Raw genomic sequence first — 25,887 nt, 5'->3', positions numbered from 1 at the left:
CTTATGGCCATTTACAAACTGGCTGTTCATGTACATACAGTAGCATCCCCTCACTCTCCTTTTCTACTCTCACATGTTTGTTCCTCCTCCAGTCCCTGTCCCTTCCCTCACCCCCTCCCTCCCAAGATTATAGACCCTGATAGATAGGGTCAATATCTTATACACCTTGATACTATAATAGTCATTCACACCCAGTAGATGATCAATAGATTTGTTTAATCTCTAATGAAAGAACACTGAAGAGCTGACGGTATTAAAATGTCTTACCTCCTACAGTGAAAAAGCGTAACAGAATGCTTAATATGATTAATTAAAAAACCCTAAATTTCCAGCCTCACAAAATTAAATCTCTCCTTTTGTGGTTCTGTAGATTCTTTCTGTTCTCTTTTAAAACAAACAACTCAACTTATTCATGCAGCAAGAGATGCAACAGCAAATATATTCAAGTCAGACAGCAGTCAAATACTGGAACACAAGGACCATGAGACAACTCAACTGAAAAAGCTCTGGATAAAGTGGAATAGGAAAACAATTTAAAGGGAAAGGTAACTGGGTCATAGTCATGCTAACAATGCTGACTGTTACACACACACACACACACACACACACACACACACACACACGTCTCAGGATTCCTTTGCTCCCAGGGCCACATATAAACTGAAATACCCAGGTTACTATAGCAAGTAGATGTAGAAATATCAGTCACTTAGCTCAACAACTGAGCTTACCACATGATCAATTTAATTACCTATGTCAAAAGTGCCTATTAACATACCTCCAGATTCTAAAATAACCAAGTGTTGGCTAATTAAGTTACAGCAAGTAGATATGGTACTACTAATCATTCACCTCAAGAAAATTAGTATGATAACGTGATACACATATATTATTATTACAGCATAAACTGCTTCCAACAATGCCCAGGGAAAATCATGTCAATATAACACTGGTTCCTGGTTTGCCTACATGACTCAATTAACCTTCAGTTGCTTTCTCAGCCAAAATCTGGTGTGGTAACCACTTTCTTCCAAAGGTTTACTGGTGGGGTGAATTAAGATGGTCTGATGGTATGTTAGTGACTTTCCAAAAACTAGCATAAAATACCACATATAAGAATAAAGTATATTAAATTTCCATTCCTGTGATACTTGTCTTCAGAGGACCCTTAAATATTTTACTAGCTTTCAAGTGCAGTTATTCTCAAATCACATAATCTTCAGAGTTGGAAAGAGCCCTTTTACCACCTCCTAGGCAAAAGGCCCTCCAGCCTTTGCTTGAACCTTTCAGCAATGGGCACTCACTATTTTGCAAGGCAGTCCACCCCACTGTTACAAAATTCCTCCTTAGAATGATTGGAAATCTGCCTCCCTGAATTTCTTTCTATCCAAGGATCCTAGCTAGTTCTGCTCTCTGGAAACAACACGAAGTAAGGTAACCTCTGAAGTATAATCACTTCTAGAATTAGGATACAGCTGCCAATTTGGTCACACAAAGTGCAAAAGCTAGCTCAGGAAAAAAGAAACCACCACTCTACACAACAAAATTTTGAAATTCAGGAAACTACGTTGAAATTACAAACCAGCACACTTTCAAGACGTCAACACTCACACACACCTCAGTTAACATATGTATACATATGAAGAGTAACCCGAATTTTTACAGTGGAAGGTAGTACAGCGTTTACTGAATACGTTTTTGCAAGTTGAAACCACTACATCCACCAACACAGTTTTTTAAATTACTGTTCTGAAGGAAGTTCAAAATGGTTTTTCCAATTTCTCATATATTCATTCCACTTATTCCCTCTAAAACATCTAGTTTTTTTTTTAAGATCCCATTTCCCCCCACTGGTACAATATTTTATTTTAAAAAAATAAATATTTTCAGGAAAAAAAAAAGGCTAAAAGAATGGAGCGTAAAGGAGTGGGGGTGGGGCGAAGGTAAAGAAGGGCCCAGCAGGAAAAGGCTGGTTACTGGGTATTTTCCTTCTGGAAGCACGCTTCACTGGCACAGGCATCTGAAGTAACGAGCCATACAAACACGACCCAAGAACAAGAACGATCATGAGCAATGAGTGTAAGGCATAAATGTCTGTGAGATGTAAATGAATTGGCACTGGTCATCAAGCAGCGCCAGATGCTTCGGGACCTCGCAGAGGTAAGAGATCCAAAGAGCAGAGACCACGGCCACCCTTTGGAGGAGGGGAGGAGGGGAGAAACCAAGGAGTAACTACCGTTCAGCCGTCCAATGAAGCCCAACGGACAGGGCACAAAAAGACAGCGAGTGACCAGGGTGAAGAAAGACACCCGGAGAGCCCGAAGGGCGTGCAGTGTGCGAATACGGAACGGGTCCCTGAAATGGGCGCGGGTAAGGGGATGTGGGTGTGTGTATGGGGCAACGCAGGAGTCCCAGGGTCCTCTCGCCGCAGCGGAGCAACAGAGGGTAAAGGAAGGGGGAGGGTGAAAAGCAAGAATGACTCATTCCCGAAAGGAAGTGCTCAAGCCAGAGGAAGGCATGCCACAGGGGGGTTCGGGGCGAGGACTGTGAGGCGCTAGGTGCTCAGAGTGATGGGGGCACAAATCGACGTTCTGTAGTTCCTGCAGCTCGTCTTTAAGATGGGGGGGGTGTGGGGGGTTCGCGGCAGCAGAGTGCCCAGGCCTGGGAAGCGGCGCGGCGCGTGCGCAGTGGCGCTCGGCGGGACCCGCTGAGGCAAAGCGGAGCCGCAGTGACAGAAGCGAGCAGAGCGGCTGCCGGGAAAGACTCACCGAGGCGCAGGGGCTGGAGGTAGTGCTGGGGGTAGGCGACCGCTGGACCGTGACCAAAGCCATCTAGGCGCTGCTGGGTTGTTCCGGGCAGGGCATTCTTGTCCTGAGTGTGGGGGGCGGGAGGGTGACGGAGCCGGGATGAGGCAAGGGGTGTGGGGTGGGGATGAGGGGGGCGGGGAGGAGGAGGAGGAGGAGACCGCGCGAACGGCAGCAGGCTCCGCACCCACCACCGGACTCTCGCAGACTGACGCGCTGAACTGGCGGCTGGCGGGCGGGCGGGCGGGCGATTCGGCAGCTGCGGGGCACAATGAGCGCTCCCAGTGCGCAGGCGCCACCTGTCAGCAACCGCCTCTCCCCTCGGCGCGCGCCGCCGCCTGGCCGTAACCCTTGAGTTGCCGGAAGCCGGCCGGGTGCGTGCGCCAAGGGCCGCCGCCCCCTCCCGGGTTTCCTCCTTGCCTCTGGAATCACGCAGTTTGGCTGCGTCGGGGGCTGTGGAGTGGGTTGGGGGGCGGGGTCTCGGAGCTGAGGGCCGCTGGAGCCCCCACTCCTGAGGGACGACCATTTTCTGAGGTGGGGCGCACAGCTTAACCCACCTTCGTGAGAAGAAACTGAGGTAAAAATCCTGAGGCAAACATGTTTCCGGATGGGAAAGGGCGCCGCGGGGTTTCAAACGCTTTCTCTGAGCGTGGGTGGGGCTTACTGGGCTAGAGACCCTCCCTTTGACCCGGCTCTCGGGGAGGCTTTTTCTGAGCTTTCCCACCCTTCCGTCCCCGACTCTATGTTTTAGGATGAGACTTTTTGAAAGTAAGAAAGATTTGTAATTTTATACCCCGGGAGTCTTTATGGTACCCTCGTGCTTCCTCTATTATCCTGGCCCCTGTCTTAGGACTCATTCATTATTCGTGAGGTGCAGAGAGGCCGAGCGAGCCTGGGAGGCCGAGAAAGCTGGGCTTACGGAGTTGGAAGGGTCCAACCTGCTATTTACCTCCCACTTGCTTCCTGCTGGCAAGAAGTTCTCTTGACTAAACAGGATTTGCTCCTGGGGGTTTCCTCTCCTTCGTCTTTAGATTTCATTATTTCATAGACACATGCGGAATGCCGATTAAATATTTTAAAGAAATCGCTTTCTAAAAGATAAATCAGCTGAACATAAGCCAAGAATGTAATGAAAAATCAAGATTGAAGGTGGTGGGGGGGTAATCGCACTATGCAAATGCCATTGATTGATTACACAGGGCAAGAGAGTTGACAAGGCTGTTTCTCAATTTGAGTGGATGTGCTGGTAAATACTACCATACATATCAAAGCTGTAAAACACACATTCAGGAGTTTGCAGTTATTAACCCACCGCCTTATCGCTCAGACTCTCTTGGATCTTATTGCTTCTTTTAAACTGACAGAGCTGTCGTGAGGTCTTTCTGGCCGCTTTATGGTTAAGTGCCACTAGAGCCCTCTGTGCTGAGCCTTTGTTGTCTCCTTGGGGCCCTGTGGTTGAAATAATTAGCAGGGAGGTTCCATCAAGAATCAGACACTGAGGGTCCCTGTACTGTATACAGTCCTATGTAGAATGTACTGCAGAGAAGCTAGCTGGTAGGCTTTTGCCCCCTGGTGGTGGTCAAGAGTGCCTGCGAGACAAAATTAAACAAAGATGTATGGTTCACAGATTAAACAATCTGACTTGTGTTTTTCCCAGAGCTACTTAGTAAACAGGAAAAGAGAAGACAAAGTTCAGAAGTAAGAACTTTGAACCAAAGCTTAGGAGACCAAACAGGAGGCTATATGCGTAGGCAAGAATTATACATAGCTGAAAGCTGAATGAAGGCAAATAAATGAAACGTGATTTATAAACCAAAGTATCATTCTAGAGAAAAGTATTATTCAAATCAATAGGTCTTAGTAATGTACTTATATGTTAATTTTCTTACTGACTCAGGGACAGCAACACTGATTATCTACTTTTATGTAGCAACATAATCTTAAATTCTTCTGGAAGATGATAATCTTACAGTGTAAGATAATCCTACAGTGGGAAAGAGCACTACCCTAGGAATCAGAGACCTGGCTTCTAGTTCCAGCTCTGTAAAACCTTGAGCAAATGGCTTAAACTTTTTGAGCTTTAGTTTCTTCATTTCTGCAACGGAGCTCTAACTCACAGGATTCCTGTGATCAAATGAGAAAAAAAAAATGTAAAGTGCAATATAAACTGTAAAGCCCCATATGTAATTAAGATAACTTTATTATTCTCATAAGTTTGTTCCAAGTTCAGTGAGCTTTTGCTGAGTGTGTCCTATGTGTAGAAAATAGCATCAAGCAGAAAGGTAATAAAAAAAAGAATGAAAAATACATGATTCCATGCCTTTTCTTAACAGTAGGAGAAGTAGATTAGTGGTCAAGACATGTCTCATTTGTATGTAGGTATAGAACATCATTATTCATCACATCTGAGGTGATAAAATCCTGGTCAAAATTGGGATTGTAAGGTACCCAAATTCACATAAGGCTTGTAACAGAAAGTTAATTTATTTACAGGAGAAATATCTCTTCCTGGCATATGCCTTTTAAGGAAACTAAGATTTGGAAATTGTTGGTGCATGTTCATTGATTTATTCACCATTAATTGAGAAAATACCAAGGGTGTATTATACACTAGTCACTGTTTTAAAAACAAATGTCTATCTACCCCTCATAGCTTGTTAGCAGGAAAAAGCTCATCAAATAATTACAGTAAGGTTTAGTGGTACTGTTGCTTCAGTTGCCTCTGCTAGGCCCCAGAAGTACACACACACACACACACATATATATATGAGAAGTCTAGATATGTACAAAGTGCTTTAGAAACACAGAAAAGGTCTGGGCAAATAAATGTAAGCTTTATGATATTGGATTTCAGGCTTTGCCTACAGATCCCAGTATAGCCACGTTGTGAACTGATCTGGATCACATGTGAGCATTTGCAGTCTATGCTCTCTGCACCATTTATACCCATTCTTTCCTGGGCTCCACCCTGCTTCCTACTTGGTCTTCTGGTGATCTGAGGGAAGAGGTGTCATAATATGCTAGCTGAATTCGAGAAGAGAGAGGCCAAGAGCAGGATTCCCAAAAGAGGGAGCCAAAGAGAAAAGTTCTCCTAGCTCTATTTAAAGCACCTTTCTTCTTCCCACCTGTGATAATGGAGGCCTCCTTGTGCCATTGCAGTTCATTTAACCCTTAACTTGTATTATCACTTCTTCAAGGTGAAATTATAAGGGAGCTTTTGAAATTTCTGAGATCAGCTAGTTCTTAAGCTTTGAGAACCTGATGAAAACTGTTAGCCACCTCTCCAGAAAGATACATTTACATATTTCACACACACACTGAAATCCCTTAAGGGGTCCCAGGTTAAGAATCCTGGTTTAAAGGTTAAAGCAGTGCTTCTCAACCTTTTTTCATATCATGACATCCATAGAAATGATATTGTTCAGCACACTGGGATAAATTAGAGGGGATTTGGAGGCAACAATATGGGGCTTGGTGAAAAAAGTTATTTTCTTTTTATAATTATAATGAGAAAAATAACAAACATATTTAAGGGTGATATTAAATATTGAATTTGTATAAGCTTCCAAATAAAGTCTCTCAAAAATTTAATGAAAAACCCAAGATTGCCTCTATAAACATGACATTTTCTATGTAGGGTTTTATGACCGAAATGACTGCATGTAATTTCTGAACAAGACAGTTTAACAGTGATCAATTAGTAGTCATTATTGATGAGAATTTAGTTCATACAAGTAGGTGATAAATTTAAAATAATTTTCACAACTATTCAGAATTTGCAAGTATAAATTATGTGTGACTCCAGTAGCTCTTACTTTTTTCCCACTAGAAAATGTAATGTGGTAATATCTTATGATAGCATGACTGGATTTAGAATCCACTCAAACTTTTTCATATTAAGTATATTTTACAAAATAATGACAAAACTCCCATTTGCAGGGTAGGACTGTGTTATGAGAGCAATAATTCTGCAGCTAACTTGGATGTAACTAAAAGGGCACATCAGCCATAAACAAAGGGAAGAATTCAATATATATGAAGAGAGATTAAGAGCTGAGTCCATGAGGAGTATCTGGCAGACTTCCCTGCCTTTCCTGGCCACACCTTAGGCTCTGAGTCCTGCTCCTTGAGCGCCTGGAGCATGCACTCCTCCAGCAGCTCCAAGGTTCAGTGTTTATGATGAGCAGCAATACACACCGCAACTGGCCTCTGAAAGTGATGTCTTAGAGATAGAACATTCCTTTGCTTTGCTTCTTTATTAGAGGATACTTGCTTTAATAAAACAAGTCCTCCATTGTGTTTGCCTCCTGTGGAACCATGGGGCACACTGGGACGGATCATCAGACTCTGATTCTTTGGGTTACTCTTTGAGAATCCTTAAGACAAAAACTGCTTCTGGCCAGGGGTGAATTATGTAGAGGCACCAACCACCATACTCCTTTCAGGCCACTCCTAGGGCTGAATAGATAACTATCTTGCAGTACGTCTGTAACTCATTGATCACAGGCTAAATGAAGTATGTCATTTAAAAGACTGTATAGCTAAGCTTGTTAAAATGTGGGGGGAAAATCATTCTTTATAATCCAACCCCTTACATTTGAAATGACTAGTTACAAATTATAAAACAAGTAGAAATATATAGAGATAGAATATAAAATAGCTAAGAGTGAGTGGAGTATGATTGAGTCATGTATTGCCTCTACCTGGTTGTAATTCTTCTTAAATTTTAATAATCTTATACTAACTTTATTGATAGTCAGTGTCCAGATAGGAGATAAAATTCACACCAGTTATTTGAACAGATAATTTAACAAGAATTGTTAACTAGGTATGAAGTTAAGTAGGTGACTGAAAAACTGAAAAGAGAAATCTAAGGTGTGACAGAGGTAGCAACTGTTATTACCTTTAGGGCTGAAAAACAACCTAAACAAAGGAATTAAAGGGAAAAAAATTACAAACTTGGAGGAGTGAGCCCACAGAGCTGAAACCCAGGTCTCTGAGAAGAAGACACTGCCTGGCTGCCGTTTGTGTCTCTGAGCTTAGATGGGGTGCTCCATGGGACCCAGCAGTCTGGGGCCCAGACCTCTGCAGCAGGAACACTGGCTGGCTGATGTCAATGAAAACTACAAAACTTTAGAAAAACTGCAAACTGGATTCAGCTGCTGCTACCAGGTTAAAGAAGCATAGCTGGAGTGAAGCACACTGGAACCAAAACACCACAGGAAGCAGTCATGAGGTAGACAGGAAGGAACAAGTCTCTTGTCCTTCCTCAGCCTTGTGGTCTCCATCTGATGCCCCCAATTAGCAGAGCTTAACAGAGCCAGCTGGCAAGGCAAAGAAATGTGGTTTTCATACTCCAGCTCCAGCATGAAAGAAAAGTACAAAAGGGTGAATTTGGAGCTGAGAAAATAATTTAATAACTGGCACTTGGCTGATGTAGAAATTGATACCAGAAGTGGAATTTATCTTCCATCCGCTGGTTTTGCATATATTTCATGAAGACAGTTAAAGGCCTCGCTTCTTTTACTCCCCGGATCCAATCAGCATAATGTCATCAATGTACTGGACCAACTTAATGCTGATTGGACGGTGAAGATGCTCAGTATCTCTGTGGACTATATTATGGCAGAGAGCAGGAAAATTGATGTAGCCATGGGGCAAGACTGTGAAGTTATATTGTTGGCCCTGCCAAGTAAAAGCAAATTGCTTCTGGTGTTTCTTGCCAATTTGTATGGAGAAATAAGCATTTGCTGGATCACTAGCTGGTTACCAAGTGGCACTGGCTGTGTTGATTTGCTCCAGTAAAGTTACTACATATGGAAGAGCAGCTGCAATTAGAGGCATCACCTGATTAAATTTATAATGACCCACACATTCTCCAAGATCCATCTGCCTTCTTCACAGGCCTAACAGGTAAATTAAATTGGCATGAGATAGATTTCATCACTCCTGCTTCCTTTAACCTTTATTGGTGTCACTAATTTCTGTAATCCCCCATTCTGCCATCCCAAGGAAGCAATAATTTTTGTTTACTCTTCTGGTGTATGGGGGAGGTGGGAGGGGGTTCCCAAGGGCTTCAACTTGGCTCTTCATTGTCCTTATTCCAGGATCAAAGAACCAATATGGAAATTCTGCCAGTTACCAGGTATCTATTCTAATTATACATCCAGGAGTTGGTGAAATCACCGCAGAGTGGTTCTATGGACCTACTCTGCCCACTGTGATACAAACTTGAGTTAAGGGGACTTCCCTGGTGGCGCAGTGGTTAAGAATCTGCCTGCCAATTCAGGGGACATGAGTTCGATCCCTGGTCCAGGAAGATCCCACATGCTGGGGAGCATCTAAGCCTGTGCACCACAACTACTGAAGCCTGCACACCTGGAGTCCATGCTCCGCAACGAGAAGCCTGCGCACCACAAGGAAGAGTAGCCCCCGCTCACAACTAGAGAAAACCCAGGCGCGGCAACGAAGACCCAATGCAGCCAAAAATAAATAAATAAATATATTTTAAAAAGCAAAACACAAACCAGTTAAGACTCCATCTCTCACCTGTCCAATACAGGCCCCACTTAAACTGGTGGAATGCATTTGGGTCCCCAGAAATTAACACCAATTAATGCCAATGTTTAGAAGTCCCTGAAATACCTGAATATTAATCTTTTTCCTCATTACACAGTCATTTTAGGAAATGGCCTAAGGTCTTTGTGGAGAAGACTTGGAGGAAGATTTTCAGTATATGCTATGGTAGTGCTGCAGAATCCTTCCTTAAGGGGATCCAGCCTGCCCTTTCAATTAAGAGGCTCAGCTCTGGAAACTGGGTGAGAGAAGTCAGAACTCTCCACTTTGGTGACTAAAGTCATATTTTTGGCTACCATATATAGATTTTTAAATATTATGTGTAGATGATCAATACTTCATTAGGCTTCCCATCTATTTTAATCCTGGGACCACCATAATCATTTAGCTGAATGTCAAAAATAATCTGATTACCACTGTATCTCTACTTCTCTTTATGGTAAATGTGCCTGCCTTGTCTTTGGTGGATAAACACTGACATCTGGCTTCTGCTGCCTGAAATGGGTCATCCCATCATGCCTTGCCTACAGAAGAAAGCCAACATAGAGCTTTTCAAGGATATAAGTACTCCCACTCACTAATGTATTTTTCAGTGCTTTAGTAAAGGGACACCCCCCAAGTTCTCTTGGAGAATATACTTGTGGGGAGTGGATATGCAAGTCAAAATGTGATAAATCTACTCCAGCATTCCCATATCCCTAAGACTTTGGATTCCTCTTACATTATCCAAGGAAGTTCCAGTATCTCCACTTAATTAAACATAGGCCACTATGGAGTCCAAGTTTCAGTGAACTTACCAAGTAAATAGTGAGTGTCACTTCCAGCTGTAGGTGCTAATACATTAAATCCTTAATTTCTGATACAGGTACCCATATCAATAAATTCCAGCCAACCCAGTATTATATTTTGTGCTCCTTCCTTTAACTCCCTTATAATATACTCATGTATGTTCCCTGGGCTTCTGCCACTAAACAAGAAAATAATGAAAATATTTTGCCATAAAACCTATTTCCACTTGGTTAGACTTTGTATTTGCCCTGCTGGAGCCTTTTAATATCTGATTTTAGCTTTTTTCGCAATGGGTTTGCCACCAGGACACAGGTATCATGAAAACCACCGCTAAATTTAAGCCACAATGGGAAAGGAGAAGCCTCACATCAACATCACTGTGGACATGTAGATCTGGGCAAGTCTACCACTACTGGCCATCTGATCTACAAATATGGTGGGATTGACAAAAGAACCATTGAAAAGTTCAAGAAGGAGGCTGCTGAGATGGGAAAGGGCTCCTTCAAGTATGCCTGGATCTTGGACAAACTGAAAGCTCAATGTGAGTATGCTATCACCATTGATATCTCCCTGTGGAAATTCGAGACCAGCAAGTACTATGTGACCATAATTGATGCCCCAGGACACAGAGACTTTATTAAAGACATGATTACAGGTGCATCTCAGGCTGATTGTGCTGGTCTGATTGATGCTGCTGGCACTGGTGAATTTGAAGCCAGTATCTCCAAGAATGGGCAGACCCGTGAGTATGCTCTTCTGGCTTATACTCTGGGTGTGAAAGAACTAATTGCTGGCATTAACAAAATGGATTCCACTAAGCCACTCTATAGCCAGAAGAGCTGAGAGGAAATTGTTAAGGAAGTCAGCATCTACATTCAGAAAATTGGCTACCACCCCAACACAGTAGCATTGGTGCCAGTTTCTGGGTGGAATGGTGGCACCATGCTGGAGCCAAGTGCTAACCTGCTTTGGTTCAAGGGATAGAAAGTCACCCATAAAAATGACAATGCCGGTGGAACCATGCTGCTTGAAACTCTGGATTGCATCCTACCACCAGCATGTCCAACTGACAAGCCCCTCCAGTATGTCTACAAAATTGGTGGTATTGGTATTGTCCCTGTGGGTCGAGTGGAGACTGGTGTTCTCAAACTGGGCATGGTGGTCACCTTTGCTCCAGTCAACGTTAAAACTGAAGTGAAATCTATTGAAATGCACCATGAAGCTTTGAGTGAAGCCCTTCCTGGGGTCAGTATGGGCTTCAGTGTCAAGAACGTGTCTGTCAAAGATGTTTGTCGTGGCGGTGTGGCTGATGACAGCAAAACTGACCCACTGATGGAATCAGTGGGCTTCACAGCTCAGGTGATTATCTTGAACCAACCAGGACAAATCAGTGCTGAATATGCACCTGTGCTGGATTGTCACACAGCTCACATTGCTTGCAAGTTTTCTGAGCTGAAGAAGATTGATCATCGTTCCGGGAAAAAGCTGGAAGGTGGGCCCAAATTCTTGAAATCCAGTGATGCTGCCATCATTGATATAGTTCCTGGCAAGCCCGTGTGTGTTGAGAGCCTCTCTGACTATCCTCCTCTGGGTCATTTTGCTATTCGCGACATGAGACAGACGATTGCTGTGCGTGTCATCAAAGTAGTGGACAAAAAAAAAAAAAGTGGGCAAGAAGGCAGCTGCAGCTGGCAAGGTTATCAAGTCTGCCCAGAAAGCTCAGAAGGCTACATGAATGTTATCTCCAATACCTGCCACCCCAGTCTTAATCAGTGGTGGAAGAACGGTCTTAGGACTGTTCACTTCAGTTGGCCATTTAATAGTAAAAGACTGCATCACAAAACCTTCAGAAGGAAAGGAGAATATTTCGTCAACCATTTGTTTTATGTGTGGCAGTTTTTCCTTTATTTTATTTTATTTTTCATTTTTTAATTTTTATTGGAGTATAGTTCATTTACAATGTTGTGTTAGTTTCAGGTGTACAGCACAGTGAATCAGTTATACATATACCTATATCCACTCTTTTTTTTTTAGATTCTTTTCCCATGTAGGCCATTACAGAATATTGAGTAGAGTTCTCTGTGCTATACAGCAGGTTCTTATTAGTTATCAGTTTTATATATAGTAGTGTGTATATGTCAATCCCAATCTCCCAATTTATCCCTCCCCACCCCCATTCCCTGGTAACCATAAGTTTGTTTTCTACATCTGTGACTCTACTTCTGTTTTGTAAACAAGTTCATTTGTACCCTTTTTTTTAGATTCCACATATAAGTGATATATGATATTTGTCTTTCTGTGTCTGACTTACTTCACTCAGTATGACAATCTCTACGTCCATCCGTGTTGCTGCAAATGGCATTACTTTGTTCTTTTTTATAGCTGAGTAATATTCCATTGTATATATGTACCACATCTTCTTTATCCATTCGTCTGTTGATGGACATTTAGTTGCTTCCTCATCCTGGCTATCATAAATAGTGCTGCAATGAACATTGGGGTGCATGTATCTTTTTGAATTATTATTTTCTCCAGGTATATGCCCAGGAGTGGGATTGCTGGGTTATGTGGTATGTGTGGCAGTTTTAAGTTAGCTTTTAAAATCAGTACTTTTTTTGTGTGGTACACAGGCCTCTCCCATCTCGGAGCACAGGCTCCGGACGCACAGGCTCAGCGGCCATGGCTCATGGGCCCAGCCGCTCCGCAGCATGTGGGATCTTCCCGGACCGGGGCACAAACCTGTGTCCCCTTCATCGGCAGGCGGACTCTCAACCACTGCGCCACCAGGGAAGCCCTAAAATCAGTACTTTTTTATGGAAACAACTTGATCAAAAATCTGTCACAGAATTTTGAGACCCATTGAAACAAAGTTTAATGAGAAAATAAAAAGACCTGATTTGAGTTACGAATCTACTATAAGTAAGAGGTGGTTGTGGTGAGTCTTGAGGAAAATGGGCATCCTCTTGCAAGGCAGTTGCCCCAGATGAGATTATTACAAAATTTTCAGTTAAGAGGATAGTCTTCACAAATACAAGAGGATAAACTGCTTTCACTGTCAAAAAAGGCTCAAAGTGACTCAGAAGTTTGAGATTATCAGTCTCCTAGTCCAACTAAATGTCCCCATTCCAAATTTCAGGGTACTCCTTCCCAATCAATCCCTCAATTTTGACATGAATAACTTGGCTGGAATTTGAATTCAATTAATATTGTAATTCTGCAACCCATAATTCTTGATTAATTGACTCTTTTATCATTAAACGATGACTTCCTTTGTCTCTTATTATAGTTTTTGGCTTAAAGTCTGTTTTGTCTGATGTAAGTATAGCTATCTCTGCTCTCTTTCGGTTTTCACTTGCCTGGAATATCTTTCTCCATCCCTTCACTTTGAGCCTATGTGTATCCTTAAAGCTGATGTGAGTCTCTTATAAGCAGCAAATAGTTGGGTCTTGGTTTTTTATCCATCCAGCCACTCTATGCATTTAGATGGAGAATTTAATCCATTTTATTGATAGGTGAGAACTTTTATTAATCAACATCTAATTAAATGTCATCTTATTGTTTTCTGGCTGTTTTGTAATTCCTTTGTTTCTTTCTTCCTGTCTTACTGCCTTCCTTTGTGAATTGATGATTTTCTGCAGTGGTATGCTTTGATTCCATTCTCTTTATCTTTTGTGCATCTACTATAGGTTATTGCTTTGTGGTTACCATGAGGCTTACATAAAACACCTTATAGATACAGTGGTTTATTTTAAACTGATGACAACTTAATTTCGATCACATACAAAAACTCTACCTTTTTATATCCTCCCCCCATCTTATATTTTTGATGCCACAGTTTACATCTTTTTATATTGAATATCCAATAGCAAATTATTGTTTGCAAAGCTATAGTTATTTTTAATACTTGTGTCCTTTAACCTTTATTCTAGAGGTAAGTGATTAACACACCACCATATTACAGTATTGGAATATTCCGAATCTGACTGTATAGTTAATACTTACCAGTGTGTTTTCATGTTACTAATTAGTGTCCTTTCATTTCATCTTGAAGAACACCTTTTAGCATTTCTTGTAAGACAGTTCTGGTGGGGGTGAGCTCCCCTCAGCTTTTGTTTTTCTGGGAAAGATTTTATCTCTCTTTCATTTCTTTTTATTTATTTATTTAAATTTTTAAAGGATTTTTCTGATGTGGACCACTTTTTTTAAAGTCTTTATTGAATTTGTTACAATATTCCTTCTGTTTTACGTTTTGGTTTTTTGGCCGCGAGACATGTGGGATCTTAGCTCCCCGACCAGGGATCGAACCCACACCCCCCTGCATTGGAAGGCAAAGTCCTAACCACTGGACCACCAGGGAAGTCCCTCTCTCTTTCATTTCTGAGGATAACTTTGCCAGATAGAATATTCTTGGTTGACAGGTTTTTTGGGTTTTTTTCTCCTTTCAGCACTTTGAATACGTCATCCTACTCTCTCCTGGCCTGTATCCTCTGATAGTCTTATGGGGTTCCTTTGTAAGTGGCAAACTTCTTTTCTATTGCTTCTTTCAAGATTTTCTCTTTGTCTTTGATTTTGACAATTTTATTACAATGTGTCTTGGAGAAGATCTCTTTAAGTTGAATTTGTTTGCAGACCTATGAGCTTCATGAACTTGGATGTCCAAATCTCTCTTAGATTTGTGAAGTTCTCAGACATAATTTGTGGGGGGGGCTGTTAAGGATTCTACATATTAATTTGTGGGGGCATGGTGGACGTTGCACATACAAACATTTAGTATATAATAAGAAGAAAGTTAATGGACCAGGAAGGAGACTTGAAGATGGAAGTATGAGATTTTCTAATCACTTGGAGAAGTTGAGACAACAGCAGTTAATTGGAGAGGTCAAACTTATGCCACTGTATTTTTATGGCAGGCTGGTGGTATAGGTCAGACATTATTTTTCAAAAAGTTTTCTGCCCCTTTCTCCCCTTCCTTAGACTCTCATATTGTATAGATTGTTTCTCTTAATGGTGTCCCATAAGTCCCATAGGCTTTCTTCATTCCCCTTCATTTTTCTCTTTTTTTCTCCACCAGCTGAATATTTTCAAATGATCTGTGTTTGAGTTTACCGATTCTTTCTTCTGCTTGGTTTAGTCTTGTATTGAGTCTCTCTACTGAATTATTCATTTCAGTCATTGTATTCTTGAGCTTCAAAATTTCTGTTTGGTTCTCTTTTTTTGTTTTCTCTTTGTGGAACTTATCGTTTCATTCTTGTATCATTTCCCTTATTTCATTAAATTGTTTACCTGTGTTCTCTTGTAGCTCTCTGAACATCTTTAGAACAATTATTTTGAATTCTTTATCAAGCAATTTGTGAATCTCCACTTCCCATTACTGGAAGTTTACTGTGTTCCTTTGGTAGTGTCATGTTTCTCCGATGTTTTGTGATCCCTGTAGTTTTTGTAGGTGTCTGTGCATTTGAAGAAGCAGTTACCTCTTTCAGACTTTATGAACTGACTTTGGTATGGAAAGACTTTCATTTGCGGGCAGGCACGTGCTGGAATATGCTGTGACCCTAGGTCTAGTGGTGCAGGGTGCAAAGTGTGAGGGCATGTAACATCTCCAAATGATGGGGAGGGACGTGATGTCTTGTTGGCTCAGCAGCTGGGGTCCATGACGTCAACAACTGCATCATCTTTGGTGAGAGCTGTAGGCAGTCCACAGTGGCTTCAAGGGCTGTTGGAGTCTTTAACAGTACCTCCAGTCCAGTGGCTAGGGATCAGGCCAGGCAGTGGTGGTGTCCGGAGCCAGTGGTATGCACAGGCTTGGCTGCAGGGCTAGTTGTGGGGACTGGCTGCAGGGGCACAGTGGCAGGGGCTGGGGCCAACTGGGGGTGCACAAGCAGCTACAGCGGCCCTGGCTGTCAGTGTGTCCTTGAGTGACAATGGGGCTAGCTGAAGGCACATGCTGGGCAGTGGTGGCCAGTGAGGGGAGTTGAGGCTGGTGTCTTGCAGGTACACAACTGTAAGGTTAACTGCAGGTAAGCAGAGCCATGCAAGCCAGTGACAGGTGTCCGCATTGAATCCAGGCCCTCCAGCAGCTATGGGGGCCTTGGCTGTTGGTGTACACTTGTGGGGCCATAGGGGCTTGCTGTGGGCATGTGCATGGCTGTAGCATCTGGTAGTGGGAGTCAGGCCAGCAGTGTGCAGGTGCACAGCTGCAGGAGTCTCCTGCCATTCTCAGCAGTTATCAGTATCTTTCACTGGCTCTTCTTTCTTAGCCCTACTTTTAAGTGTTAATCAACAAGGGTTTATTTTCAGCCTTTTTTTTTCTTCTCTTAGCTATTATTCAGTGAGCCCCACTAGCATCCTCCTACAAATGTATCTTTCTATCAATACCCAGGGGTTCAAGACTCACAAGAAATCCAGGTAAATGACATTTCTTATCCTCTATGAGTCTGAGAAATCAGAATGATGTATGATTTCTCTCATACTGGGAAACTCCTTCCTCAAGGATAATTGGCTACTCTTTCACATATGACTGACAGTCTTACTAATCAAGATGCTATTGGGATTTCCCTGGTGGTCCAGTGGCTAAAACTCCACGCTCCTAATGCAGGGGGCCTGGGTTCGATTCCTGGTCAGGGAACTAGATCTCTCATGCCACAACTAAGAGTTCGAATGCTGCAACTAAAGATCCTGCATGCCGCAACTAAGACCCAATGCAGCCAAATAAATATTTTTTAAAACGCTATCAAGCAGGTGTCTTAAATGTAATACCTTCAAACTCAAACTCATATCATTCCTCAAACCTGTTTTTCTCTCCTTTCCTTATTTCACTTAATGGCATCATCATCCATTCAGCCTTCTAAATATTAAAAAATGCTCAGTGAGCCTTAACTACTCCTCTTTCACTCCTTAGATCTAATTATGCCCCCAGTCCTGATCATTCTATCTGTTGTAAATAGTTTGGGTTCCCTCAGAACAGACCCTGGTCCAAGGAGTTGAGTGCAAGTTTATTTGTGTGGAAACAATGGTAAGGGAGTAAGGAAGTAGACTACAGTCAGGGGCATTCATCTCAGGTGCAACATTTAAGGTACAAAATTTACCTTCATTCTATCTTTCCCCACTCTTTCACACTTCCAGTCTTTGCCGGCAGAGTCAACCTTTTAAAAACACCGATTTCATCGCATCTTGTCCTATGCTTAAAAAGCACAAAATAAAATCCAAACTCCTTGATTTATTGTGAAAAGTTACCTTTTTAGCCTCATCTTCTGCCACTTTCTATTATATAACTATGCTCTGCTATGAATGCTTCAAACACTTTTTGAACTTTTATACTCCAGCGTATAATGTTCCTTCTGCCTCAAATACTCTTTCCCCCCTCCTTTACACACACACAAAGTCTTATTAGTCACTTAAAATCTAGCTTGGAAATCTATTTTTCTGTGAAATCTTCCCTGACCTCCCTAAGAAAATTAATTGCCATTCCTCTGTGTTCCTTAATATTTTGTATGTACCTCTGCTTTTGCACGTACGGATGGAATTGCATCTGTTTATCCCTTTTTCTCTCACTAAACTAGGAACTCTACAAAAGCAGGTCCTATCCATCTTTTTAACCCCAAAGTCTGCCTGCATATAGAAGGCACCCAGTAAAGGTTTATTGAGTTGAATTTATCTGGGTGCATCCCAAATTTTAAAAGAAATGGGGGGACTTCCCTGGTGGTCCAGTGGGTAAGACTCTGCGCTCCCAGTGCAGGGGGCCTGGGTTCGATCCCTGGTGGGGGAACTAGATCCCGCATGCTTGCCGCAACTAAGAGTCTGCGGGCTGCAATGAAGATCCCACGTGCCGCAGTGAAGATCCCATGTGCTGCAACTAAGACCCGGCACAGCCTAAATAAATAAATAAAAATAAGTAAATCTTAAAAGAAATGGGAGGAAGCTTTTTAGCAATTTCAGGAGATGGCCACCAGAAGCAAAAACAGCAGTCTGTGAAAATGTACAATTGGGACCTATCAAAGAAATCTATTGTGTATTATTTATTATTTATGAATTGCTTCAAAAAGGCTTTGAGGCAGGCATTTTTGTGTTGGAAGCTGTTGTCTCCAAAGGCCGTACTTTTGGTTTATTCAAGCAGAACATATGTTGATAAAAAGAAAAGTGAATACTCTAGCACATTATGAATAATACCATTTCAAATTAAGAAGTCCCTAGATTGTAACTGCCCTAGCAGCAGAGGCCATGTATATAAAATGCATTACTTTTTACATAGAACCTAGCTTAAATATACACAAAGTCTTAAATATACACAAAGTCTTACATGATTTTTGACACAACAGTGATTTTGATCATCTGTGACTGAATCTATAGTCATTTGCAATTGAAGTAGGGGATGTGGTAATTATCCATTTTTATTCCTTAGCATAAATAAATAAACCAGATAAATCTCATTCCTCTCAGAACTCCCCCCTCCAAAAATACTTTTAGCAAGGTGATTATTCTAATGTCTGTCTTTCTCACATGAATTAAATAGCAATCAAAGTTTCATTTCACCTCACTTTGTAATTTCAAAAACTAATGAGGATGATGATAATGTTTTAAAAATTCAGTTGCATTACTGTTGCTGTTTTTTTAAACACTAATGGTGATGATTACTGTGGTGACTTTTCTTGTCTCCCTGAACCCTAGCCTAGCACTAATCGAGCTTTGATCAGTAAACACAGTAGTAACAGTAGTACAGTCAGAAGTTTAGCAGCTGAGAACTTATTATCATTCAGTAGAATGGTGGGACGAGGTTGGGTGGGGGGAGATTTTGATCTTCCAGAGTATTTCTGTTTGTTAATATTTTCTTTCTCTCTTTTTGTTATAAATAGTGGTCTGGTAATACTTTTCCTTACCATTTTTTGATATCTTTTAGTGGTCCAGATGAGTGAGTCGACATCTCAAGAGGAGCCCAAACCTGCTCAGGTACCTGGTCTACATAGGTTTCTAACCATTTAGCCGTGAGAGGATTTGAGATTCAACATTTTTGGGAAAATGGAGATGCAATATCATATTCTGTCATTGAATTATTTCTCTTTTTAGTTGAACTTTTCTGCATCAAGTTTTGACAAAAATGGGGTCAACTAATAGTTGAGTCACAGTGGCCTGCTTCCAGTTGCTTTGTATTCTTTATACCTAACAAGTCTGATACTGTTTGAGTTTGCTAATACAACTACTTTATGTGATTTTATTTGGTATGATGTTTACTCATTATGTGAATTTTTTTACATAAAAAGCTTGCTACACTACAGTATAAAATGTTAGTTTTATTTCCGGCTCCTGTTGGATACCATTTACTAACACTATTTCCGCTTCAGGAAAATGGAAAAGAAGACAAAGAAAGGAACCAGGAAGCAACCAAAGTAAAAGAGCCTATGAAGGTAGAGTTTTCATGAGTAATCAGATGTTAATGCTTGAGAGTAAACTGGAGAATTTAATTTTCTTACAAAGAAAAAAAAGGAAAAGATGTGGGTACTCAAAAAGATAAAATGGCAAATGGGAAAAAGCAAACCCATGTTGATCATTAAGCTGACTCATTTGAGTCAGTTGCAGAAAACTTCCATTGACAGGTAAATTATTTGTGAAGAGCTATTACGAATTATAAGTAAAGTTTACTTTCTAAAATCAGAACTGTTACCCTGAGTACAATAACCACCAGTTTTTAGGGGAACTTCACTATCATTCTGAAAATGTAATCTCCATGTTAATCATTTAAGTAACTTTGTGTTTAAATAAATAGAAGACTTCAATGAGGAAAAATATTTTATAGAAAAGGGGAGGCAAGTGAAAATAGTTATATGATTCACCATTAAGTTGACTAATGTGAGTCTTAAAGTATTCTATTATCATCCTTTTAAAAGTACATCAGCATGAGTACAAAAAGCTATTTTGTCACCATTTATTCATAAAACTAAACTTTACTTTCTTTAATTAAGGTGAAAACGTTTTTCTTTCCACCACAAACGTGGAAGGTGATTCTAATAGTAAAAGAAACCAGCAGCAATTTCAAATGTCCTATTTCACTGTGTTGTGGTCTCAAATTATGTTTCTAGAAAGTATTATATAATTCAAGGATTCGTGTACATCTGCAATAATATTCTTAGCATATTACTATGTTAGCAATAGGAAGATGTGATGACATTCTGAGCCAATGAACTTTATCTTGTAAATGCAGTAAATAGACTGTGATTACTGCTTTGCTTCTAATATATAGCATTAAATCCTAGCAAAATTAGGGAGGAATGTTTGCTGATTTTTACAAGAGATTTGTGTGCATTCTTTAATTGGGAGAGTTGATGCAACTTTGATGAAAAGCATTTCACTTTTTAATTGGTGTTTCTTTTCTCCTTTCAGAGTTCACGGAGTATACCAGACAGTTTGGCATTAGGCATCTGCAGCAATGTGGCAGGAACAGCAGCAAATAAAGTCAAATCCCAAGGTAGAGAACTAGGCTTTCTCCTACACAATAGAATGCAAAACTATTACTAAATTTTAGTTGGGGATGGGTTCCTCAAGATTTTGCCTTTTAAAGATATAATCCCAGGGATATTTTAAATGCGGTTTGGGAAATAGTTTAAAATATATTCCCATCATCTTCTATTGATACTTTGAGGCAAGTTTATAACCATTCATCTTGTGCTTAAAGAGAAAATTTAGCTAAGAGAGCTGACTGACACATAGCAGACAACCCATTAATACAAAAATAAAATGAAGAACCCTAGTGATTCAACCTGCCTGCTGTTTTTCTATTTCTTCTTTTTACCTCTGTACTTGATGACACATTTATTCTATTTGACTTCCAGCCCAATCCTTAATCCAAATCCCACATAATTATGCAGGTTGAAAATTTATATGATCAAAAGGCAACAAATAACTGGGCAAGACATTCATCCCTTTCACTACAGCTCTTCTAATTTTAGATACTTAGTGAAATCCTGTATGACAGAAAATTTTCACAATATTTAAAATTTAACAATTTCAACTTATATTTTAGTTAATTGAAATTCTTTTCAATTTGGTTTACAACTATTGAGTGTTTAGTATGTGCTAGGCTGAACTATAATAATAATTTTTTAAAATAAATTTATTTATTTTATTTATTTATTTTTGGCTGCATTGGGTCTTCATCGCTACGTGCGGGCTTTCTCTAGCTGCGGTGAGTGGGGGTTACTCTTCGTTGCGGCAGGCGGGCTTTTCATTGCGGTGGCTTCTCTTGTTGCTGAGCACGGGCTCTAGGCACGTGGGCTTCAGTAGTTGTGGCACGTGGGCTCAGTAGTTGTGGCTCACAGGCTCTAGAGCGTAGGCTCAGTAGTTGTGGCGCACGGGCTTAGTTGCTTCGCTGCATGTGGGATCTTCCCCGACCAGGGCTCAAACCCATGTCCCCTGCATTGGCAGGCAGATTCTTAGCCACTGCGCCACCAGGGAAGTCCCAATAATAATTTTTAAAGCATTTTCTAAACTATAAATTGCTATATAGATGGTAGTTATAACTTGTAGTTGCTTACTTTTCTCCAAAGTGTTTTTCTGTCTTTTAAACCAATTATAAGTATTATTTACTATTCCTTCTTATTAGTAAATATATAATACATACACATTAAGAACCAAACTTTTCAGCATTTTTTTTGCCTTTATTATAAACTTAGTACTGTTTTCACAGCTTCACTAACTTTTAAAAAGTTTCTTGGCAAGTCCCTCCCTACCTGCCCCCTACGACCAGTTTCTTTCTTTCTTTTTTTTTTTTTTTGCATTTGTCAACATTTTTTTTTTTTTTACATCTTTCTTGGAGTATAATTGCTTTACAATGTTGTGTTAGTTTCTGATGTATAACAAAGTGAATCAGCTATACATATGCATATATCCCCATATCCCCTCCCTCTTGAGCCTCCCTCCCACCCTCCCTATCCCACCCCTCTAGGTGGTCACAAAACACAGAGCTGATCTCCCTGTCCTATGCAGCTGCTTCCCACTAGCTATCTGTTTTACATTTGGTAGTGTATATATGTCAATGCTACTCTCTCACTTCGTCCCAGCTTTCCCTCCCCGCCCCGTGTCCTCAAGTCCATTCTCTACGTCTGCGTGTTTATTCCTGTCCTGCCACTAGGTTCATCAGAACCATTTTTTTTAGAGTCTATATATATGTGTTAGCATATGGTATTTGTTTTTCTCTTTCTGACTTACTTTACTCTGTATGACAGACTCTAGGTCCATCCACCTCACTACAAATAACTCAATTTCGTTTCTTTTTATGGCTGAGTATTCCACTGTATGTACCACCAGTTTCTTGATTTTACTTCCTCCTCACTCCCACCCTTACCATCACCCCATAAATACACTTTGCCTTTACCATACTCACTTGAGCCAGGTTTATAAATGAACTCTTGCGTTTTAAACATGCCAAACAGAATCACGATCTAGGTAATTTGCTATAAATTTAATTAGGTGTTCACTTTAATCAGTTTATGGCCAAATTTGCACCTACAAATCTTCACACACATATTCCAACATGTAATTTATTGCCTCTCTAGAAAACATATCAATCAAGAGTTTATGGTCTTTTCTGTTCTTATACTTTCAATTTGTTATCACTTTTCAACGTATGGTAGAGGGAAATGTGCTTTGTTTGTCTAAGTCTGTTCATCCCAGTTTATGATATATACTGAAAACATTGCAGTTGCTTGTTGCGATATCAAATGCAATGCAATGTACTTATTTATTCAGTGATCAGTCACTATTAATCCTAACATTTCTAAATCTCCCTTTGTAAATACGTGTGTGTGTGTGTGTGTGTGTGTAAGAAGTGGGAAGAGGAACTGTTATTTTAGTCTCAACATGTCAAAGGATGTGTCTTTATCCTTGTTATATACTTGTCAAAATTAAAAGGATGTTATCTTGCCAGGCAGCTCCCAGAATACACTCAAATACATATCTTTGCATAGAAAATATTGTGGTTAAACGTACCATGTGGGGCTTCCCTGGTGGCGCAGTGGTTGAGAGTCCGCCTGCCGATGCAGGGGACACGGGTTCGTGCCCCAGTCTGGGAAGATCCCACATGCCGCGGAGCGGCTGGGTCCGTGAGCCATGGCCACTGAGCCTGCGCGTCTGGAGCCTGTGCTCCGCAACGGGAGAGGCCACAGCAGTGAGAGGCCCGCGTACCGCAAAAAAACAAAACAAAACAAAACAAAAACGTACCATGTGAATTCCTTATTTCTTTCCCTGGTCATTGTATTTTTTAGGCTATGAGCTTAACTTGTGTTTTGAGAAATCTTATTTCTTTTTTATTAATTTGCTCAGCTTTATTCTTATTACACAGCCCTAAGTTTAAAAACGTTTTGTAGGAAAATGCCTTTTCCTATAGTTATTGAATTTTAATTACAATAGTGTTTAATAGTGCTTCTTTTCTTCCTCCTTTCGTAGTAGTTATTCTACATTATGTACAAATGGTAAGAAATTCTGGTAAGACCAAGACAGCTGAGTTTCAAACAGGACCTGCGTTTAAAGGGAACATCACACATCTGTTAAGTAGCCCTGCTGCGTCAATTTTCACCAGTTTAATCAGCAGCCAGTCCCTGTAATGTTATATGCCTTCTGTGAAGAAAGAGTCTGTTAAAGCTTATTATAATGTGGGTTATAATTCATTCCTATTTATGTCCTTAAATAGGGTTGTACTGAGGCCATGCCCAGCAGTGAGCCATGCACTAAGTGCAGGACATGATAAAAGTCACTTATAAGATTGGACCTTTCAAAATATGAATAAGGAATTCTTTTGTGTTCCTACTTATTTAGTTGAAAGCATTTGTGCCCATATTGCCTGAATAGGACTTTGTATGTTAGAAGGTGGATTGATACAGGGGTGAAGGTGTGCATATTGGGAAAGAATGTGAAAGGCTCTTAATTCCGCAAGAGTTTAGGAAGACAATCCTGAAAAAGAATTTCAGTGCTTAGCATAGTGCCTGGCACTATGACATCAATAATTATTTATTGAGTGAATATGTAAATGAATCTATCTATCTGTAAAAGGTTTAGGAATGTTCAAGCATAGACCTGCTAAAAAACCCAGTACCTATTTGAAATTATATTCAATTAAACCTCTTAATTTTCCCTTGGGGCAGTGCTGTAATTTATGAATTCAGAGATCACCCAATCAAAAGACAGCTACAGATAGGCTTGTTCAGAATTCTGATTTACTGACCCTGCTATTGCTGTGCCTCCTTTTCTTTTCTTGATTTTATGGCTCTAAGACAGAAGTGTTTGACCAGAGCTGTAACCAAACACATATCTACTTCCATTCTGCATATCGGTGGGGACAATGCAAGCACGAGGATTATTGCTTAGCAACCTATAATAGCCAAGCACACTAGAGGAGCACTAGCAGGCTGCAGCAAAGATAAGACAATGCCCCAGTTCATGTGTGTTTACTAATGAGCCATGCAGATGGCTAGATATTAAGTTGCTATAAATCTGTAGCACTCCCCTTAAAGCAGGAGGAGGAATATCTGCCTTGGGTTATGCTAGAGAGGTTAAAAGCAAAGACAGTACATTAGAACCTGCAGACTTTAAAAAAAAATTGGTCTCTATCACACTTATTTAAAATAGAAGTAAAAGTATTGTATATTAATGAGCATTGTGACAAAACAGAATGGAAACACTACCCGCCCACCCCCAAAAAAAAGAGGTTAACTTGTTTACAAATCCAACTGAGAGGTAACGAAGAGCATTATACTACCCTCCTCATTTCCCCCATATATGAATAAGCCAAGAGGAAATCAAAACTTAGGAGAGATATTCATAAATACTATCCACTATTGGACTTAAGACTTCTTTAAATGAAATGTTGGCTTTTCAAGTGTTTTTAAAAATAAACCACTTAATTTTTTTCCTGGTTAGAAAGATGGATACTATGTAAGTAGAATTTTTTTTTAATATCTTTATTAGAGTATAATTGCTTTACAATGGTGTCTCAGTTTCTGCTTTATAACAAAGTGAATCAGTTATACATATGTCCCCATATCTCTTCCCTCTTGCATCTCCCTCCCTCCCACCCTCCCTATCCCACCTCTCTAGGTGGTCACAAAGCACGGAGCTGATCTCCCTGTGCTATGTGGCTACTTCCCACCAGCTATCTGTTTTACACTTGGTAGTGTATATATGTCCATACCACTCTCTCACTTTGTCCCAGCTTACCCTTCCCCGTCTCCGTATCCTCAAGTCCATTCTCTAGTAGGTCTGCATCTTTATTCCCATCTTGCCCCTATGTTCTTCTGACCATTTTCTTTTCTTTCTTTTTAGATTCCATATATATGTGTTAGCATATGGTATTTGTTTTTCTCTTTCTGATTTACTTCGCTCTGTATGACAGTCTCTAGGTCCATCCGCCTCACTACAAATAACTCAGTTTCGTTCCTTTTTATGGCTGAGTAATATTCCATTGTATATATGTGCCACATCTTCTTTATCCATTCATCTGTTGATGGACACTTAGGTTGCTTCCATCTCCTGGCTATTGTAAATAGAGCTGCAATGAACATTGTGGTACATGACTCTTTTTGAATTATGGTTTCCTCAGGGTATATGCCCAGTAGTGGGAGTGCTGGGTCGTATGGTAGTTCTATTTTTAGTTTGTTAAGGAACCTCCATACTGTTCTCCATAGTGGCTGTATCAATTTACATTCCCACCGACAGTGCAAGAGTGTTCCCTTTTCTC

General features: G+C 40.6%; 2 protein-coding genes and 1 pseudogene across 3 annotated transcripts in view; 2 read left to right on the top strand and 1 right to left on the bottom strand.

Moving 5' to 3' along the window:
- The window catches only part of SSH2 (slingshot protein phosphatase 2), a 244,450-nt gene extending 241,494 nt beyond the window's left edge, over positions 1-2,956 (bottom strand). Inside the window, exon 1 of one of the 2 annotated variants that reach the window (XM_022595586.2) lies at positions 2,769-2,956. In XM_022595586.2, coding sequence (XP_022451294.2) covers positions 2,769-2,831 — 63 coding nt within the window. In that variant the 5' untranslated portion in view covers positions 2,832-2,956. The remainder of the gene's footprint in view (positions 1-2,768) is intronic. The other variant, XM_022595589.2, reaches the window with a different exon arrangement.
- LOC149744825 (elongation factor 1-alpha 1 pseudogene) lies at positions 1,485-11,938 on the top strand (annotated as a pseudogene).
- Positions 11,939-12,113: 175 nt separating this feature from the next.
- The window catches only part of EFCAB5 (EF-hand calcium binding domain 5), a 108,776-nt gene continuing 95,002 nt past the window's right edge, over positions 12,114-25,887 (top strand). Inside the window, exons 1-2 of the mRNA XM_089899972.1 lie at positions 12,114-19,567; positions 20,541-20,625. Of these exons, the coding sequence (XP_089756098.1) occupies positions 19,445-19,567; positions 20,541-20,625 (208 nt within the window). The 5' untranslated portion in view covers positions 12,114-19,444. The remainder of the gene's footprint in view (positions 19,568-20,540; positions 20,626-25,887) is intronic.

This window comes from Delphinapterus leucas, chromosome 19 (genome assembly GCF_059928025.1).
Source record: "Delphinapterus leucas isolate spDelLeu-1000000601 "Yukka" chromosome 19, BTC_Dleu_Yukka2, whole genome shotgun sequence".
Taxonomy (NCBI): Eukaryota; Metazoa; Chordata; class Mammalia; order Artiodactyla; family Monodontidae; genus Delphinapterus; species Delphinapterus leucas.
The sequence above is the reverse complement of the archived record's forward strand: the minus strand, read 5'-3'. Positions and strand labels throughout refer to the sequence as shown.